Raw genomic sequence first — 21,149 nt, forward strand, 5'->3', positions numbered from 1 at the left:
ACTCAGATTATATTTTTGTTTTATATTTTCAAAACTCAAAAACTGTCCATTACTTATTAATGTGCATATTGCAGTTATACCTTTTTGATAAAAGTGTTAGAAGATTTTAACGTATGCAAGAGTTCATATTTGACAAGAAATTAAGAGAGTAGAAGACTTAAAGTGATTAAAAAGGATCATAAATCAACCTTACAGCAGATGGGAGGCCTTGCAGTTACCTAAAATGTGTGTAACGAAAGACCACCTCCAGGTCTTGGACAGCACCTGTGCTTTAGTTTCTTTGTTTGGTTTATTTTTACTTCATTTTCATAGAACACAAACATACTTTCATAATTCAAAAAGTTATCCTGCAGTTTGTGGTTGATGATGCTGTTTTTTTAGTGCTGATGAATCGTTTTGTATTCCTACAACCAACCAGATTGATCTGTCTGAGGCAAGTTTTAATCGAATCTACCAATACTATTATAAAATCATTTCAAATGAAATTAATCGCTAATTGATGTTGAAAATTCCATTTGAATTGAGACATGGTAGGTTTATCTTTCTATAATGTAAAAATGACCAGACAGTGAACAACACACACACATGTAGTGCAGCAAAAACTGATCAACATCAATTATAATTCATTTATTTTATTTTGAAGGGACTTTAACATGGTATAGGCCAGGGGTCTGCAACTTGCGGCTCCGGAGCCACATGTGGTTCTTTTATCTCTCTATTGTGGCTCTTTTATGAAAGAAAAATAAAAAACAGTTTCTAAATGCTAAATAGTAACTATAAAGTAAGAAGTGAGAAAGTATAAAGGGGAAAAAAATAAACTAACTCGAATTTTAAGTCATTAAAGGAAAGTGTGAATCACAAATTGAACTACAAAATTTGGACACATTTTTGCGCGTCCTGTCCTGTACTGCAAAAACATCAATGGATGTCAATAAGCACAACCAGTATGAAGGCGTACCAGATTATTAAACAAATTTTCTATTTAAAAAACTTAACTGATTTCAAGAGTGTTTGAAAAATATGGCAGGGGCACTTAATCCTCGGATTTCATTTGGATTGTTAGATTTACAATTCTGGTAGAGATGCACCAACAACAATGAAATTAACTATTTTTATTTAATCACTGCTGACATTATATTTGCTACTACTACTTTTACTGCATTGAGATGATCATATGTGACAGGGTGTCTTTTATTTTGAAAGGAACTTCTGTGAAAAGGGATTAAAAGGCTATTTTCTTTTAATGTTTGTGTTTTATTCATGAGAAATGAGCAACAATTCATTTATGTTTATCATAGTTGTGACAATAGCATAAATACAAATCCATGTCTAATCTTTTTAAGGGGTGTAGGACGACTTTGTGGCTCCTACTGGGTTGTAGTCGGTGAGAAATCAACCTGAATGGCTCTTTCAGAGTTGAAGGTAGCAGACTCCTGGTATAGGTCAATTTGCTTAACAACTTGCCTCTGATGGATCGATCAAGTTTGATTATAGCATGTGTCAAAGTCAAGGCCTGGGGGCCGGATCCGGCCCTTTGGGTAATTACACATCATTTATTTAATGGTTATTAATGGAAGGATGTTTTGACAAAATATATTTTCATGGAGAGTAAACTATTGAAAGTTATTTAAAGTTTAAGCTAATTTATTCTGGAATAATATTCCTGCTTTTTTACTATTCATAATTATGTTAAAAATTTACAGTTGTTAAAGTTTTAAAAATTGGTATTCTGCTAGCTTTTTGGACTATTTTTTCATTTATTAAGATTTTTTAGGCTGTTTTGAAGTTAACATTTCTGTTACATGATAGCTGTTTTGGATAATTTAGGCTTTTTTCTCCAAATTTTTAAGCTGTTTTGGAGATTAGTTATTACACGGTAGCTTTTTTGGGCTAATTTTGGCTTTAAATTTTTTTTTTTTTTTTTACGTTTTTTTAGCTTTGGAGTTTAGCTAATATTTCAGCTAAATGCTAACTGTTTTGGCTAATTTAGGCTTCTTTTTTTTGTTTTAGGCTATTTTGAACTTTAGGTCCTTTTTAGCTACATGCAAGCTGTTTTGACTAACCTAAGTTTTCTTAGGCTAATTTGGCATTTTGCTAATATTGTAACTAGGTATCAGCTTCAGTGTTTTTAGCTATCAGTTTCAGCATCTTCAGCTATCAGCACTAGCATCTTCAGCGTCCAAATTCGGCCTACAGCATTCACACTAGCATTATCGCAGGTAATGCTATATATCTAGTTCATAATTATGTTAAAACATTATGGTTTTAAAGTTTTAAAAATGTAGTTTTAGAGTGTTCAATGAATGTTTATCCTGTTTGGCCCGCGACCTAAAGGGTGTTTTGAATTTTGGCCCCTCGTGCGATTGAGTTTGACACCCCTGGATTATAGGAATAGAAATCAATTCACTAATTAATCAACAAATTGATTAATTGAAAAATGGTAAAATATATATATATAAATGTAACTTTTGAGTATTGTGTAAAAAGTAAAAACTTGTAGTCTGAAGTGGGTTTTGTGTTTTGTGGTTGGCGACACAAAAGAACTATTTAGGAATAGGCTACTGGTGGGTTATGGTGGTTAACCAACTGTTTTCTCTATGATGCAAAATTCATTGGAACCACCCCATGTGTGTACAATTGTACATCATGTGAAACCTGTTCTGTGTGGATCGTTTAGTTATCCTCACAGAGTCATAATCATAAACAAAGCCTAAAAAGATTGAGTTATTTCCAAAAAGTCCAAGCTACCTGATCAGCAGTTCTGTGATTGGGACTTCCTGTTAAACTGGCGTCCCATGAGCTTCAGAAGAATGCTGTGAGGAAGAGGAACCCTCCCTAGCCAGAGGAAGCTCCCCTGGACTGGACCTCACGTTTGACTAAAGCCAAAAAAAACAACTCCACAGTTGAACAGTTCATGTTCACTGGACCGAAAGGGCAAAATGAAAAGTTCATTATTCAGATTGGTGTTGGCAGAAGAAAAAAAACCTTTTTGGGGCTCTCTAGGGATTTCTGACTCATACCTGTTTATCAGTCTGACTTTTGTCTGCTTGGTTGATTCTAAAATCTCCCCTCGGCAGTCGAAGGCTAAAACGAGGTGAGAAAAGTTAACTCAAATAAAAAAAATAGACAGTTCCTTCTGTCTCGTCTTATTTTTGCAATACGAATTCTAAAATTACCAAATAATCTCCAGTATTTATGTTATTTCATTTACTTTAACTTTTCAGTTGTTATCACGATCATTCCAGTAGATTCTGAGGGAGAAAAGCGGCTCGTCGAGCCGCTTTTCTCCCTCAGAATCTACTGGAATGATCGTGTTAAGGGTTGAAAAGTTACAGAATGTTAAAGACCTTATTTTTAAACAAAATCATTTGTTGGAAGAAAATGAGTATCATGCTTCAGAGAATAAAACTAATTTAGCCCTCACCAATGTAAAGCACAGCATTCTTATGTAAATATGAGTCACCAGTCTAGAGGTTCTAGTATGGACGCATTTTTAAGTCCCTCTGTTTTTAATATACTTGAAATATTCTACCTTTTATGTATGAATTTATGCTGTTTTTATAGTCTTGTTATATTAGGACCTTGAGAATTGGAGTCTTTTTACCCAGGAGGAAGTCATTGGTTGTTTTAAACAGAGCAGCTTTAGTTATAGGAAGTGAAACCAGGCTGGAAAGGTTCTTAGAAACAAGAAAGGGGTAAAGTGGGTTGACACTTACTTTGTCAAGAATGTTTTTGGATATTTTTAGAGATGGAAGCTGCTTGGCAGTTGTGAAATCTGATGTCTTTCTGCAGAAACAGTTGTTTGACTGTAGTTACTTCTGGCCAGGCGTGTAACAGACTCATTTACGCTTTCATTCTAAGTTGACTGAGTATTGCAGTAAAGTACGAGAGCACATCACCCTGGTCCTGTTGTCTGTTTTTCATAAAATCTATTTAATTGTCTTTTAATAACTGGTCTGATTTAACCTGACCTGTCCTTAACGTATCACAAGTTTAGCTTTGCACATAAAATCTGTTCATTCTGGAGGTGATTCTTGAGATGTGATTCTTTTGAAGTTTGGACTTTCATCAGGGCTCCAGGGTGGAACAGTGGTCACCTCACAGTCAGATGACTCCACTCCCAGCTGTGACATTTCTTTGTTTGCATGTTCTCCCTGTGCATGCATGGGTTTTCTCTGGACACTCCAGCTTCCTCCTGCAGTCTAAAAAGCATCTTTCAAAGGCTGATTGATGACTCTGAATTGTGCCTCCAGCTGGCCTGTGAGCCCAAAGGGATACAGCGGGTTAGAAAATGGATGGATGGATGATCTGCATCAAATAAAATATTTGCTAAATTGATCCCAGAGTTTTTAAGTCTGAGTGTGTTTCGAGAAGCTGGTTCTAGTATCAAAGTTTAGAACTGTATCACCAGCTGTGGTGTGAATCACCTGTAAACTGATTATGTTTTTGTGTATGTCTTAAGGGTTTATTTGACTTTAATTTTCATTTTTATGCAATACCAGGAAAAACATACAATAGAACCATGAGTTGAAAATTCATACATGAAAAAAACATTACAAAGGGACAAAAAGAAGAAAAGTGAATATCTTTTTCCCCTTTTAACAATTAAATGAATCAGTAAAAAAGGATTTAGGATGCAAGGAGAGAAGACTGGAGAAAAACAGAATAAAAAAAACATCAACCAGGAGTCCAGAATGAACACAATACCTCAAGTTTTTATTTATATGAGATAGGTTTGTAGTGATTAATTATACTATTTATAATTTTAAAACTAGATATTGTTGTGCCATTTTTTAATTTCTGTGCTGAATTTATCCCATTTATTTACTCCACACACATCGCCCCTTCAGAAGTATTCTGTTTTGTTTGATAAATGTTTAATTCCCCTTTCAAATTAAATTTACTTTTTCTTTTAATGTATCTTATCATTAAATTAAGACAAGGCACTTCTTATTTACAGTATACATAAATTTCAAAATATTAAAGTTACCAAGATCATAAAATTTTAATTTGAATTTTATAAATAATAGGTTAGAGTGGTTCCTATAATTACTTCTCGTGATAATTATTTGAGTTTTTTTGTAATGTGTAAACTGGATCACTACAGGTTTTATTAAATGTTCCTCAAATTTCTATATAATTGTTCAGGTATGGCATCATCAATGAATTATATCATAGAGTTAGTAACTTAATGTCTCAGGACCATTTCAGTTTGTGTAATACTGCAGTTGCTTTTCTCATTTTGGTTTTGACATTCTGACTTGTGATTTCCAAGTTAATGTTCTTCTACAAGAACTTCAAAAAATGAAACTTCTTTTGCTCGTTTGATATTAATATTATCTATGTGTAATGTAACTCTGTTGTTTGTATTTCTATGACTAAATATCATAAAGTACATTTTGTCAAACCACAATTGAATCTTTTCCAACTCAGTCTGCACCACCTCATCATATGTTCAGTATTGTCTCCTATTTTATAAAATGTGTCATCTGCAAATAAAATGCAATTTTACATTTAATATTATGAGTTTGAGTCATTTATATAGATAATAAATAATTTAGGGCCGATGACTGACCCTTGTGGCACGCCACAAGTAATATTGCATAATTTTGATTTCATGTTGTTTATTTGCACATGTTGTCTATCTTAGATAGCTCACTATCCATTACAGGGTCAGTCCTTTGGTTCCGGATTTGATAACTTTTTCAAGGAGAAATTTATTATTGATTGTGTCAAATGCTGTGATCTATGAAGATGATAATGAGATGGAACTTTTGGTCAATATCTTCCTTATTATTATTTCGTCAATTCCATTAGTGCTATTGCTGTTGAATGTTTTGCTCTAAACCGTACTGACAGTTAGCTTAGCTACATATAATTTTTTCCAAGACATGTTTAGTTGTTATCCTACTCAGAAAAAACTCCCAATGCAAAAGAAAAACTATTTGTATAACTTAAAGAGTGTAAAATATAATGAATTGCTTCTTATTAATATCATGTCGGGTCATCACAATCAGTAGTTATTTTATTACTTTCTCATGACTTGACTGTGTTTGTTTTTAGAGATTTCCCCCTTCATAAAAGCAGAACAAACTTTTTTCACTTCTGCAAACTTGACCTTCGGGGGGGAGACAAACAAGCTTTGTTTTCATTGGCTAAAAGACAAAGTTCGTCCACTAACTGAGTAAAACCATGATGACATGCTTTCGTGACGGCAGTAGAAACAGGAAGTGGAGCTACAGTGGTGCTTTTCCACAAGACGTGAACAATGGTCCATTATAGTGGAGGACTTCACGTCACTCTGCTTGTTCCTCTGACTGAATGATTTCACACATGATTGCATGAGGAAATCTAAATCGATTCAAACTGGCATCAGGACGAACCTATCAAAACCGTGACAAAACGGTCCAATCTAAAAAAAAGCACAAAACAGATTTTAGCTTTATTTCATTTAGATTTATTTAAACCAGGGGTCCCCAAAATACAGCCCACGGGCTGGATCCGGCCCGCCTCCACGTTCGGCCCGGCCCCTTAAACTGTTTTGGCTAAATTAGACATTTTTCCAGTTTTTAGGCTAATTTGGCATTTAGCTAAAATTTCAGCTACATGCTAGCTGTTTTGGCTAATTTTGTATTTTTTCAGTTTATTTAGGCTATTTTGAAGTTTAGCTAATATTTAAGCTGTATAGTAGCTGTTTTGGTTAATTTAGGCTTTTTTCAGTTTTTTAGGCTAATTTGGGGTTTAGCAAATATTTTAGCTTTATGCTAGCTGTTTCGGCTAAATTAGACATTTTTCTAATTTTAAGGCTAATTTAGCATTCAGCTAATATTTCAGCTACATGCTAGCTGTTTTGGCTAATTTAGATTTTTGAGTTTTTTGGCCAATTTGGCACTAATATTTTAGCTAGCTATCAGCTTCAACGTATTCAGCTATCAGCTTCAGTATTTTTAGCTATCAATTTAAACATTTTCAGCTATTTATCTATTGCAGGTAATGCTATATATTTAGTTTTTAAAACATTTTAGTGTTATTTTTCCTTTAAAGAGTAACAGAAATTAATTATTTAAAATATGGCTTTGTGTGGCCTGCTGGAAAACCATAAATCTTTACGTTTAGGCTGTGATTCTTACACTTTTTTTGATAGACTACAATCTGACTCGGCCCCCATCAGAGAGGAAAACAAATGTGGCCCTTACAAGAAAATGTTTGGGGACCCCATTTAAACCAGTTCAAAAAAGTTAAACCAAACCCAAACCAGTTTAATCCTCGTTCATAAAATGGTCTAAATTCCAATCACATCATTTCTGAATTGTAACAGAAAAACGCATTGATTTAACACCATTAAGTCACTTTCTTGAACAGCTGCTTCAACCCGTTAACACTGGAGCTCCAGTGTTTATGTTCTTTGACTTTCTGTAACTTTTCAACTTTTCACACGATAATTCCAGCAGATTCTTCTGGAATTATCGTGTGAACGGTTGAAAAGTTACAACATGTTGAGTTGTTCAGTTGTTAAAGGATTAATGGGTTATATTTAAATTACATAATCTATGTTTATTAGCATATGTTTTCACATTTTTAAACCATCTTCAGTTATACTGCATAAACAAATGTTTCGTAAAACAACACAGGATGAGGTCCTAAGAACCTTGGAAATGAACATGGTTAGCATTAAGGACTAAAATATTATACATTTGCATTTTTAAACGCTGTATTAGAATATGCTGTCCCTCTCTTAAATAAACAAACGAGGAATAAATCCTGATTTCTACACAGACTTCATTTTCTCTCCACTCACAGTTTAGAAGTTTCTTTTTTTTTCTTAAAGCTGCAGTTTGCTCTCATTTTCAGAGGAACAAAGATCTCACTCTGCATTCAGCGCTGTTTGACACACTCATGAAACCATCTGAGACCCAAAACAACATCCGACTGAGTCACAGCATGTCAACCACGCAGGTTTCCCTAGACAAAAATCACACAGAAGCTGACCTTCAGTGTTTGATTTTTAGTTCAAGATACTTTAATACTACCTATGGCCCATGATATTTAAGCTCTATTGGTAACGTAAAAATTTGTGTTGTGTTTACACTTAATTTGCTTTAAATTGAAAAAAAAAGCACATTTTATCATCTTTAAAATGAACATTACCCGGTAACTCTGTTTAAGCTTCTTTCAGTTTTTTTGGTTTACAGTTCTTTTTTATGGAATATCCAAATATGACAGAAATAAACATCTCAGCAGGACTTATTTGGCTAGGTGTGAAAAAAATTATAGACCCACCCAGATGAAAATCATGTTTTTGGTGCTTTTTTAACATGTGTTGGTGGCATATTTCTAATGTTGGATGACTTACTTTAAATAAGGAAAATTAAACTTATTGCATTTCCAAGTATTTTGGCAGAATCCGCAAATTTCCCCTTCTGAATCGGCTAGACTTATGTTGATCTTGTTAACGGTTGAAAAGTTACAGTAAATCAAAGAACATGAACACAGGAGCTCCAGTGTTAAAGGGTTAATATGCTCCGCCCCCCAGGGGGCGCCACACATCAGGACACTTTTATTATTTGTTTTTACAAACTATCTTGTAGGAATGGACCTCTGCACTCTGGCAGAGTTGAAGGCTCAAGTTGAAGAAAAGGATGAGACTCGTCTGTCTGATGTGTCACCTGGAGCTAACTCAGCATCTAAGCTCCACATCTAATTGTTTCCAGTTGCTTTCATGAACCTCATTTGCCTGAATGCTTCTCTGAAAACCCCAGCAGACGCAAAGTTTTCACAGGTCCAAGTGCTGTATAGTGCTGCTAGCTGTATTCTGCTAATTTAGGCTTTTTTTTATAGTTTCTTTAGGCTGTTTAGTTAGGCTAATATTTACACGCTAGCTGTATTGGTTAATTAAGGCTTTTTTCATTTTTTTAGGCCGGTTTGGAGTTTTGCTAATATTTTAGCCACAAGCTAGCTGTTTTGGCCAATTTCGTTTTTTCTTTCCTTTTTTTTTTAAGTTTTTTAGTCTGTTCAGGAGTTTAGATTTTTTTTCAGCTATATGCTAGCTGTTTTGGCTAACCTAAGCTTTTATAAAAACATTTTTTAGGCTAATTTGGCATTTCACTAATATTTTCTGGCTATCAGCTTCAGCGATTTCAGCATTTTCAGCATTTTTAGCTATCAATTTCAGCATCTTCAACTGTCAGCACTGGGATCTTAAGCAGTCACATTCAGCTTACAGCATTCACACTAGGATTATTGCATTTAATGCTATATATCTAGTTCATAATTATGCTAAAAATTATGTTTTATAAATGTAGTATTACAGTATTCAATAAATGTTTCTCCTGTACAGCCTGAGACCTACACGGGAAACGTTGGATCAATCAACAAAAAATCTGCATTTTGTTACATTTGAAATGATTGGTTTTCATCAAATTAAAATGTTGAGTTGATGGTTTACTTGGCTAAATTTTTACATTTGATAAAAATTAATATTTTTAGATGTAACAAATTACAGAATTTTTGTTAATTGATTCAATATTTCCCTTTTACAGTGTAAGGTGTGTTTTGGATTTTGGAACCTTATGGGATTGAGTTTTGACACCCCTGTTCCAAAGAGTCTCCTACACACATAAAAGCACAAACATCTCAAAGAAATATTATTGCCACAAGTTGAATGTTTGTATTTTTTTATTTCACAAATGCAAAGTTGTCTGTCTTCAGTTCTTACAGTCTCATAATGAACCACCAGATGTTTCTAGATTCATTCTGACCTTCGAAGACACACCAAGAGATTCCCAATATGCTATAAGATTGTTACAACAAAAGTGTCCAAAGTTAAGATACTTTTGTGTCTTCTGTAAAGCAGAAAAATACTTTTTCCTCAAGAAACGTGTTTTTAAAAATTTCTCATCATTGTTTTGCCTTCCTTGTCTGATTTTCATACCCTGTGCTTGGATATCAGTTTTTATCTGGAAGTGGACATTAGGAGATCTTTACTGCAGGCTCACAGTCAAGCTTGCAATCATGTTCACCATTGTGCTCATTTCTAGAGGAACCACGAGCTCTCCTGTTCATATTCATGTTGCGTTCAGGTTCACACTTTTGTTCACACTGTCACACTCAGGTTTAGGATAATGTTCCTTGTTGCGTTCATGTTTAGGTTAATGTTAGAACGCTTACAATCAAGCTTGCTTGTGTTCTCACATGTTTACATGTATGTTCATACTCATGTTCATGCTTATAGATGCACTCCAGCTCAACGTTCACGCTAAGATTACCGTTCTTCAAGTTCATGTTCACATTCACGCTTATGCTCATGTTCTCTCTAATGTTCACATTCACGCTCAAATTTACGTTCACACAGATGTTCACAATCATTTTCAAGTTCTCATTCCCATTCAAGGTGACGTTCGCGTTCACGCTAATGTTCACACTGACGCTGATGTTTACATTGATTTTGAAATTCACACTGACACTCGCATTTGTGTTTGCATGCACGCCAATGCTCCCGTTCACGCTAATGTTTACATGTACGCTGATGTTCACGCTTACGGTGAGATTCGCGTTTGTTTTCAAGTTCATGTCAACACTCATGCTTATGTTTGCGGTCACGCTAACGTTTACGTTCACGCTGATGTTCATGCTTACGCTGAGGTTCGCGTTTTTTTTTTCAAGTTCACATCGACACTTACGCTAATGTTTGGGCTCACGCTAATGTTTACGTTCACGCTGAGGTTCACGTTAATTTTCAAGTTCATGTCAACACTCATGCTTATGTTTGCGGTCACGCTAACGTTTACGTTCACGCTGATGTTCATGCTTACGCTGAGGTTCGTGTTTTTTTTTCAAGTTCACATCGACACTTACGCTAATGTTTGGGCTCACGCTAATGTTTACGTTCACGCTGAGGTTCACGTTTATTTTCAATTTCACATCGACACTCACGCTAATGCTCCCGTTCAGGCTAATGTTTACGTTCACGCCAATGTTCACGCATACGCTGATGTTCAGTTCTTCTTGACATTCACTCTGATGTTCATGTTAGCACTAATGCCCCCGTTCACGCTAATGTTCACGTTTGTCCACATGTTCACATTCACATGAATGTTTATGTTCATTCTCAGGTTTGTGCATTCGTATTTACGTTCACACTTATTTTCATGTTCACACTCATGTTTAATCTTCCAACACCAGAGCGTTAGCATCCCTGTTGACGTTCCTTGAGGTATGTAACTCTTGAACCATTGATACAAGTAATGTAACCCAACGGATTCTGAGGTGTAGAAATGCAGCCTTTCTCTGCTCCAGAATCCTCTAGAATCTTGTGAACTGGGTAAACAGTTGAAGAGTTACAGTATTTCCTGTGGTTGCCGACCCAAATTTCCATTATTAAAGGGTTAAGGTTGTGTTAATGCCCATCTCTGTGTTCATCTTGATGCTCATGTTTGTGTCGGTGCTCATGTTCATGTTGGTAGTTTGTTTCAAATGAAGTGAAGTCTACCTGAAGCATTTCTGGAACAGTCAGGTTTTCTGTTTTGGCTTTTATTTGTAAGAAGTTTGTAAAAATGTTCAAGGTCTGTGACAAATGTGGAAAGGCCAAGCTACTCAACAAACTTTTGTTTCTGTGCGAGTGCCCTCGGTGGACTTTTCTGTGGTGAATCCATGCAGATTCTGGAAGCGATCACACTCATTCCACATGGAATGGACTGTCTGCAGGTTTCTGCTCTTCAGGGACCTGATTTGTTTTGAAGGCTTTGGCAAAAGACAAGAAAAGAGAAGTCTCAAGAATAAAGGAACTAAAAGAAAAACCTTCCATCTGTGTCTAAGAAACTCTGAAAGGCTTTAAACTCACATCATATTTTTGTACAGGCAGCGACACTAGTCCATTCCAAAGACAAACCTCCATGCAGAAGCAGAGCACGCAGATTTCTGGTGCAGAAGGTGGAGCTGTGATGTTCAAACTCCCATATAAAAAGATGGCACACCACAGAGATGAGACTCGGTTCATACAAATTTCATTTCTGGTTTCATTTCTGTCTTCCATGTTCAATAATTATTTGGGATCTTTGCCCAGGTAACACATATTCTCATCTGGCACCATGACCCCACATTTGGGCGAGACCATTGACTGTATATGAGAACTGGACTGAGTGACTCCTCCCCCTGGTGCTTCAAACAGGAAGTTCAAACCATAGACTTCTATAGAGAAATAAACAGATATTACTCCATCATTCTATTTGTCTATTTGCTCTGATGACTTCTTTCAAACATGTTTTTGATAATCATTGTTTTTCTCATGATATTTAAGTTATAAACGGACCAATCAGAAGCCTCACTGGATTGAATGTTTGAAACATCTCCTCTTTTGAGCACGCTTTCAAGTGGTAGGGGTGTGGCCCTCCAACAAGCTCACTCTCGATTGGATGTCGACTCAGATTGACTCGGATCAATCACCCACTGACGTCCGTCGCCTGGTTCCAACATGGCGGCGTTTGTTTTGTGAAAAAATGGAGACAGAAATGACTTCATTTGGTTGGAACCAGAAATAACTATTTTCAATGAGTGATGTCACACTCAGTCAGTCCAGCTCTCTTATACAGTCAATAGGTAAGGAACCCCCATTCCAGTCTTTCCTGTTCAATTTCTGTGATTAGCAGCTTTTCCTGATACTGAACCTCCTTAACGTCGACCACTCTGGTTTCAGAAACGCCCCCTCCCTCATCAATGAATCTCTTTTTGACAGCTAAAGCTCTAGGATTGACTGATGGAAAAGAGAAACGCCCAAACAAGTTCAAATGTAGGTCCTGAAGAAGACAAGCCTGCAGAAATTGTGACTTCAGACATGTTTGAATTGTGAAAAAAAAAGATGCAGTGAAGCAAAGATATAAAACGTATTCATAAGCAGAATATATAATACATGAGTGACAGAGACACGGGTGGACTTGTTCTTGGCATGTATCCATCATTGTTAGTGTTTGATTCAAGCGGAGTGGTTTCTCCTCGCTGGACCGTTTTCCAGAACTTTCCCCTCAGCGGAGAGTCCCCGTCTGACTTTTGGATAGTGATGCTATCAAGGGGATGCACCTCCAAAGAGTTAGGAAAATCCTTTAAACGTGTTCTCTTTTCTCGTCCTTAACCATAAAGCTGTCTCGGGTCAAACGGACCCGTATCAGTTCTTTCAGGGCTTTATGAACCAAAAAACACCAAAAAATCTAATTTCTACAAATATAAAATAACTAGTTCATAATTGAAAAAAAAGCTATAAGTAAAAAATGTGTCTGTTCATTCTGTGGTTTCTTATGGTGCGTTCACAGACATCAGGAATCCCGACGCTCCGCCTCATGAGACTTATTACTCAGTTCAAAGCAAAACATCAGTGTTTCTGGAAGAAAATAATAGAAAATTAAGGAAAAGTAAAGAACGTTTGGTTGGTTCAGCAAAACTCCTTCTGCAGCTTCAATTAGAAATTCAAGCGATCACTGAGTTTCAGGCCAAACGTCCTGCTGGGACCTGGTCTCAGAAGTAGAGTTTGTCCTTCAGGACGATGAACGGTCCCTTCTCTTGCTGTGGGATTTAAACAGCAGAATCTAGGTGAGTGCAGCAGGTCCAGATGTTGTCCTCATGCAGGCGTCCAGCCGTGGTTTTCTTTCTTCTCGTCTGATCTGCCCTCAAATAGGGCAGTTATAAATCTCCCTGAAGCCAAGGTGGGGTTCCTTTCCTGTGTTTGTGGTGGTGGTGGGGGGGTATGTTCTTGATTCGCTGCTCCTCAGATTCTGTCCCACTTTGGCACCTCCACATGTCCCTAAACCAGAACCTGGGCCTCAGGCGGGCTCCCTCGCAGCAGTTCGTTGATCTTTTTCACCCCCACAGACCTCCGACACGACAAAGTGCTGCAGTGTCTCTGTGCACACTGGGGTTCATGAAGGTAGGGGGCGCTCATGCAAACAAACCATTTCCCATCATGCATCTGCTCCACTTTTTCAGTTATGGCTGACGGATCATGCAGCTGTGATTAACAAACATTCAGCTTCAAACTGGCCTTTAAATCTCGATAAAAAGAGGCGTGGCTTAAATAGAAACGGTTTTCTTTTCCTCCTCTAAGAAAGGTTTTTGTTGTAGAAAAGAAAGACACTTGTTGAGGTTCCTGGGACTGAGGTGTCGACGAGGGGGGCGGGGCACGACCAGCAGCCTTCCTGAACGGAGCAGGAGACGGAGATGGTCGGTGTGAAGGCGGTCAGAAGACAACAAACTGTCCCTGAAGAAGAATCCTTAAAAAATCATGAAAACACTACAACTAAAACAGATCTTATAAGAAGAGCATTGGCTACATGACACACTAAAAGAAGCCTCTGGATGGGGGGCGGAGTGAGGGGCGGGGCGGCCCCGAGCTTCCTCGGCTGCTGGATTTGATGTTTGTGATTCAGGACAGAAGTCTCTTTCTTCTCCTCTCCTCCTCTGATCTCCAGCTCCGTCCCCCCCCACTCCGGGTGTCCACCATGGCAGTGTTCAGGAGGAAAGGTTCAGTCTAAGGCTCCTCCTCCCCCGTGGAAACAGCCAGCCGCGCGGCCACAGACAGGTGGTCGGTGAGGCCGGCCAGCTGGGTGACGAAGCTGAACTCCTCGATGTCCTGCAGGAGAAAAGACCAGGAATCAGCCATCACCTCTGTGCACACAGAGACACACATAGACACACCTATGTAAACCCCAAACACACAAGACTACCTGTATGATGATAGATTTGAGGCAAAAACATTTAAATAAATAAGAAAACACATCCGTAAAAAGGTTGTGAAAAGCAGTTTTGCATCTGTAGAATAAATTGTCTGTCCATAAAAATGTTTTCTCTGTGTGTGAAACAATAACAAAACCCAAGTTACAAGTACAAGTCTTTTGCTTCCAACCAGAGTCTAGGTCGCTCTGGGCATAGGTGGCCGCCATCTGCTGGAGGGGGCGCCAAATTGCAATGATTTTTTTTATTTTTTTTATTTCTAAGGTTCAACACAGAAATCCTGTCTCACCAAGGGCGCCATGCAGCCCAGGGCCGGTCCCGCTTCCAACCCCCACCAAACCACCAAATGATTCCCGAGCGCAGCTGAGTCTGCAGCTCACCGCTCCCCCACTGGGATGGCTCAAATCCCACTGACGTCGGGTTCACACCGCACCTGGAAGTGCCGCGAAGTGGAGTGCGTGCAGAATCCACTTCACCTCCAGTTCACACTAGATGCATATTTTTTTGGGACGATAGACAGACGCTTCTGCTCAGCTGTAGTTATTTAGAGTTTCTACCATTAATTTATTATCTTGACTTGTTGCCAACTGCTCTCTCCCTCTATCTCATTGATTGTATTTTTAGACANNNCCCCCACCCCGCTCAGTAGTCAGCCCACTACATTGATCTGTGTGTGTTTCAGTGTCTGTGTGTCTCTTTGTTGTTTGTGTGTTGTTTATGTGTGTATTTTCATCTCTGCAGTCTGTTTAGATACAAAAACATGATCACGTTTGTCAATAGTGGTATTTTATTGTGTTTAACTGGTTATATTTTAAAAATTGATTGGATTTTCTCGTGTGTCTTGGTGTAACTTCCTGCCAGGATTGACACCCGCAGATCACGCACAAAATAGACCAGATGCTGAAACGATCGCTGCATGGCGCAAAACGACCACGGAGGACCGCAGCGCACCATAGGTCACATGTGTTAAAGTCAAGGCCCAGGGGCCAGATCCGGCCCTCCAGGTAAATATGTCCAGATCATTTTATTTTATTGTTATTAATGTTATTGTGCGCTCATTTTTAACTTGTGTAATTTTGAAAAAATATATTTTTATGGAGAGTAAAATATGTAAGGGATAATACCCGACGAAGTGTGCGTTATGAGAAATTAACGCACGACGCGGAGGCCTAAACCGTCCGACCGTGAAGTGCGTTAATTTCTCATAATGCACTCTTCGGAGGGTATTATCCCGCTTATACCATGGTCATTTACAAAATAAATAAACATTTAATCAATATTTAGTACTTTATTCTTGTTATTTCTTTGGTTTAGCTCATTTTTTCACAAAAAGCGGACTATTTGATCCGTGATGCAGTTTGTTGTCACGCTGACATGGAGCACGGCATGAAGCCTGAAGCCGTTACAGACCTCAGCTGCAGCGGTAAAGTGTCGCTGTTTTGAAAGAAAGACCCGGACAAATTAGGATATTTTTCTTCTTTTTCTGACGTTAATCCTTCAGTGAGCAGCTAGAACATATTCAGCTTCTGTCTGTGTTTCATTTCACGGCAGGTTCGTTCTTCTGAGCTGCTCTAAAATGAGAAACTCCCTCTTGTGGTGAAACAGAAGACTACACCTTCCATGTCGAGTGGTGTTTTATTAGAAGGAGAATAACCAATTGTCAATATTAATTTACCTTACAAAATGAGAGGAATATAAATGCTGGTCGCTACAATAAGTTGAATAAAGCATCAGTTCAGAGAGAAAGTTCATCCATTACTGCTTGTTTTGTCCAGACGATGAAGGAAAATGTGTTTTAAAGAAGCCTGCGCAGTGATATCGAACGTTTGGTCTGTGTGACCGGAACTTCTTTTTTAGGTGTGCGTTATTACTGTGCATTATCACTTTTTAATGCACACCCAGCAGCCAATCAGAATCGAGTATTCACCCAGACCATGGTATAATGAAAGTTATTTAAGGTTTAAGCTGATTTGTTCTGGAAAATTATTCCTGCATGTTTTTATTCATAGTAATGTTGAACAGTTATGTTTTTAAAGTTTAAAAAAAATAGTGTGTTAAATAAACGTTTATCCTGTTTGGCCCGTATCCTAAGGTATGTTTTTGATTTTGGCCCCCTTTGCGATTGAGTTTGACACCCCTGCCATAGGTTAACAAGGGCGCCTAATGGAAAGGACCTCTGTTTTGCACCGCTTAGCGGAGCTTCTGCGTGCGGTGTGAACCTGGCGTAACCCTTTAACTTTATATAAACTCCAACCAATCAGGAAGCTTTCACTGTCATCTAATAGGTGCGTTGCTTGAACCTCATTCAACTCAGATAAGATAAAATGTTGGAAAATATGTGATATACTAAAATTTATGTTTTTATTAGGACATTGCAACAAAAAAATTTTTTTTATCATCATTAGTCTCAAGAATTGTTGATGGTGTCTTCCACCCATTGTCTCCTTTGTGTAGAATTAAGAAACAGTGTTTTTGTTTTCGTTTTTACTGGCATGGTTATCATGGATCTGATGATAGATATGATATATGGCATCGTACGATATCATAGATATCATAGATATCATTTTTATTTTTTTTTTTCTGCATGGATATCATGGAGCCTTGCAACAAACAGGTAAGTAAGCACCTGTCCAGGTTAGGCTCCGGCAGCCCAGTGACCCCAAAAGGGACAAAACGGTTTAGAAAATGGATGGATATCATGAAACTAATTGGCTGGTCCACTTTTTAGTGAAAGGCTTGTGATTGGTTGATTGATTGAGAAGCAACATAACTATACTAGTAACTCCAAATTTGTCATTGTAGATGAGTACATGTGCTAGTATGTGCATGTGATGTTTCACACACAAACGAGGAATTTTTATAGAAGAATAATTTTTTTCAACAGTTATTAACATTTTCACAAACGCAAAAATCTCTTAATACAAAAATGAAACCGGCAAAACTTACAAATGGATAACCTCTTTTGACAAAAAAATCTTTTAAAAGATACACAAATCACAGTTTTAAAAGTAACTTTTGCAAACAAATCACCAAATAACCTATGAATCATGGTTTTGGACAGTGGGAGGAAACCGGAAAAAACCCACACATGCACGAGGAGAACATGTTGAGAACTTCAACCACTGCGTCACTCTGCAGCCCTTTGGAGCATCAGTTATTACAGTTGTGGACTGCAGGTGTAAACTTTTGACTTTATAATTATCTTGACTCCATCTCCTTAAATGTCCAGATAAAAATTGGGTCCAGATAAAAAATCAATATGAAGTTGAAAAATGCAACAAGTGAATTTTCTCATAAGATTCACCTCCAGAAGAACAACCACATCCCGAAGGAGGTGGACACTAAAATTATTTATTATCATACTGCTGTCACTTAAGTTATTGCTCACCTGTGTTCATTTTACATGTTTGCATGATTTTAAACACCTGAAGGTTCCATGACAGAATGCAGCTGCACTGTTCTGTTTCAGCCACAAGGTGGAGCTCTGTAGCTGCATTTTATCTTGAGGAAGGTGGAGATTTGGTTTCTTAACCTCTCACAGAACCACAGGTCATCTTGAGATCCACAGAGAAACATACCAGCTTCCAGTCCGGCTGAAGGCCCTCGTCGCTGTACAGGATGTAGTCGATCCTGCGTCCGTTTCCCTTCAGCGGGATCTTCCTGCCCTTCTGACTGCCGCCAGGACACTGGTTCTTACTGGGAGGAAACACCAGATACTCCTTCCTGCCGTCTTCATTCTCCATCACTCTGAGATGCAGCAGAGGAAGAGAAGTTTCCAAACATGAGAGGAAGAACCAGTTAAACCATTGAGTTCAGATACAGCAGAACTGGAACAGGACTCACTTTTGTAAACTTTCAGGTGAGCTGGCGTCTTCGTCATAAAGGCCGCTGGGGTCCAGCAGGGTACCTGCGAAGGCACAGAAGGTTTTTTTCAGTATTTTTCTGTTCATCCAAACCACTCCCATGTTCATAACATGTTCACTCAGTCAGACGAACCTGCAGCCTCTATATGATGGACTACCCAGAAAAGACAGACTCAAGAGGGACAGGAGATTTAATTAAACTGAGATGAATGTGATGGAGACACAAGAGGGCAACAGCTGAAGATGAGAGGATAAGATACATATCTCTAGTGAGTCCAGGAGTTTTAACTATGGGGAGAATCTCCTCACATCTGTGCATCCTGAGGGTGGAGAGAGCCAGCAGAAGAAGCAGTAGTCCATAGAGATGACCATAAACTTTTCTCTTAGGAAGTGAAACGATTGACAGTATATGAGAACTGGACTGAGCGACCCCTCCCCCTGGCCTTTCAAACAGGAAGTACCTGCTGATTCCAAGAAGCCAAAATCCCATAGACTTCTACAGAAAAATAAGAGCAAATCCTCAGCCACTCTGTCTGTCAGACTTTTAACATCATCTTAATACTTCTTAATGACATTTTTTTGATTTAGTGTAAATTATTCAAGCTATAAACTGACCAATCACATGCCTCCATAAAAGTAGGCTATGTGGTCTCACGCTTTCAAGTGGTAGGGGTGTGGACTTCTAACAAGCTCACTTCTGATTGGTGAGACAGGTTGCCATAGAAACAATGACTCAGACTGACTCGGACCAATCACTGCTCACTGAAAATGTCTGACTGTTCTTGAAGTTTGCTTTTATAAACTCTGATTTAATGACGGTGTTAATGCTGACTTACTCTTTTCTTCATCATAGGCGTGTGAAAGCAAACCGTCTGTGCTGTACCCTCAGACACAGAACAGCAATGGATTGGTGAGCATGCTTTACCTAGGTCACCATGGCAACCGGCCTCCAGCTCTGGTGTTCTGAGCCATCATCAGAGCAATGGAAATGCTCATGTATGAGTAGAAATAACAGCAGTAGGTGTCCCTCCATGCTTCCTAGCTTACAGAATTGGAACTGTATGTTCCGCTCTAAAGGACACTCCTGATTGTATACAGCGCAGTTACTGAATGGTCGATTGTTGAACTTCTGTCATGTATAAGTGTGTGAGACTCAGAGATATAATATTTCAGCTGCATGCTAGCTATTCTGGCTAATTTAGACGTTTTTTTTTGTTTTTTAGGCTAATCTGGAGTTCAGCTACTATTTCAGCAACATGCTAGCTAGTTTGGGTAATTTAGGCTTTTATGTGTGTTTTTTAGGCTATTGTGGAGTTTAGCTAATATTCCAGTTGCATGTTAGCTGTTTTGGCTAACTTAGGCTTTTTTTAACTCTAATTTTAACTAATATTCTAGCTGGCTATTAGCTTCAAAGTTTTCATCTATCAACTTCAGCGTTTTTAGCTATCAGTTTCAGCATCTTCAGCTATCATCATTAGCATCTTCACTGACCAAATTCAGCTTACAGCATTCACACTAGCATTATCACAGGTAATGCTATACATCTAGTTTTAGTTAGTTTAAAGTGAATGATGATTAAGATGTCTGTTTTACATCCAGTTTGTGCATGACCCGAGTATTCGACTAATCGGAAAAAATAATCAGTGATTAGTTGACTACTAAAACATTCGTTTGTGGCAACACTAGTAGCTAACTATACTATCTACCAACCTTGTTTGTGACAGGTAAAAAAAGAAACATTATCCAACACAGCTACACATTAGCCAACTTTGTTGAAACCTGTAAAAAAAAGTCTGATATTCTAACAGAACGCTGTGATCTTCACAAAATCGTTTCAACATTAGTAAACAAAACCAGAATGAATCGATATACAAGACACTCCAGATAATAAGACGCACTGTAATTTTTTTTTTCTAAATCAAGGCTTTAAGTGCACCTTATAGTGTGGAGAATATGCTATCTTAGGGTGTATTCAGACTGGAGATATTTGGTCTAATGTTGTTTCCTCCAGAAAAAAATTTTAGTCTGAATCTGCCAAACCAGACTCTGGTCCAGAACCAGGAAATGCTCTCTGACCCATCTTTCGAGGTGGTCTTGTTTAGTTTCCAATCCAACTGAACTTCAGTTTGCTCTGAGTTTCCTCAGTCTGAATAGGCCCCATGCTCAGAGCGGAACATATGAGCCAAAACGGTCACCTTAGCTGGGCATTATGGGATAGAAACAGAGTAGCACAGACACATCAACTCATTGAAAAGTGGTTGGTTGAATGAAGGCTCATTAAGAGAATTTTTAACGTGATACCCATTGATTCTCACACCGTTTTCCTGACAATCTATCTTTCATAAACACTTATCAGCGTACATTTTAGATGTTGTCTCCTCAGTAACCGTCTTGCAGCATGTCTGCACCGTACTAAAGTAGTAGTAAAACCTGTTGAGCCTGACACTGATGGAGACATTCAAATTTGGTCAATGAAATATAAATTTTGAATAAGTGAACTATCAAGACGAGGATTCAGGATTTGATCCGGACCAAATTAAGCGGACTTTTCCAGTCTGCATACACCCAAAG

At 38.1% G+C, this 21,149-nt stretch overlaps 1 protein-coding gene across 1 annotated transcript in view; it reads right to left on the minus strand.

Moving 5' to 3' along the window:
- Positions 1 to 9,657: 9,657 nt before the first annotated feature.
- smpd3 (sphingomyelin phosphodiesterase 3) overlaps positions 9,658 to 21,149 on the minus strand; it is a gene marked incomplete at its 5' end in the record, with an annotated part of 34,227 nt that continues 22,735 nt past the window's right edge. Inside the window, 3 exon segments of the mRNA XM_024264224.1 lie at positions 9,658 to 14,614; positions 18,294 to 18,462; positions 18,559 to 18,622. Of these exon segments, the coding sequence (XP_024119992.1) occupies positions 14,513 to 14,614; positions 18,294 to 18,462; positions 18,559 to 18,622 (335 nt within the window). The 3' untranslated portion in view covers positions 9,658 to 14,512.

Source organism: Oryzias melastigma, linkage group LG6 (genome assembly GCF_002922805.2).
Source record: "Oryzias melastigma strain HK-1 linkage group LG6, ASM292280v2, whole genome shotgun sequence".
NCBI classification, from domain to species: Eukaryota; Metazoa; Chordata; class Actinopteri; order Beloniformes; family Adrianichthyidae; genus Oryzias; species Oryzias melastigma.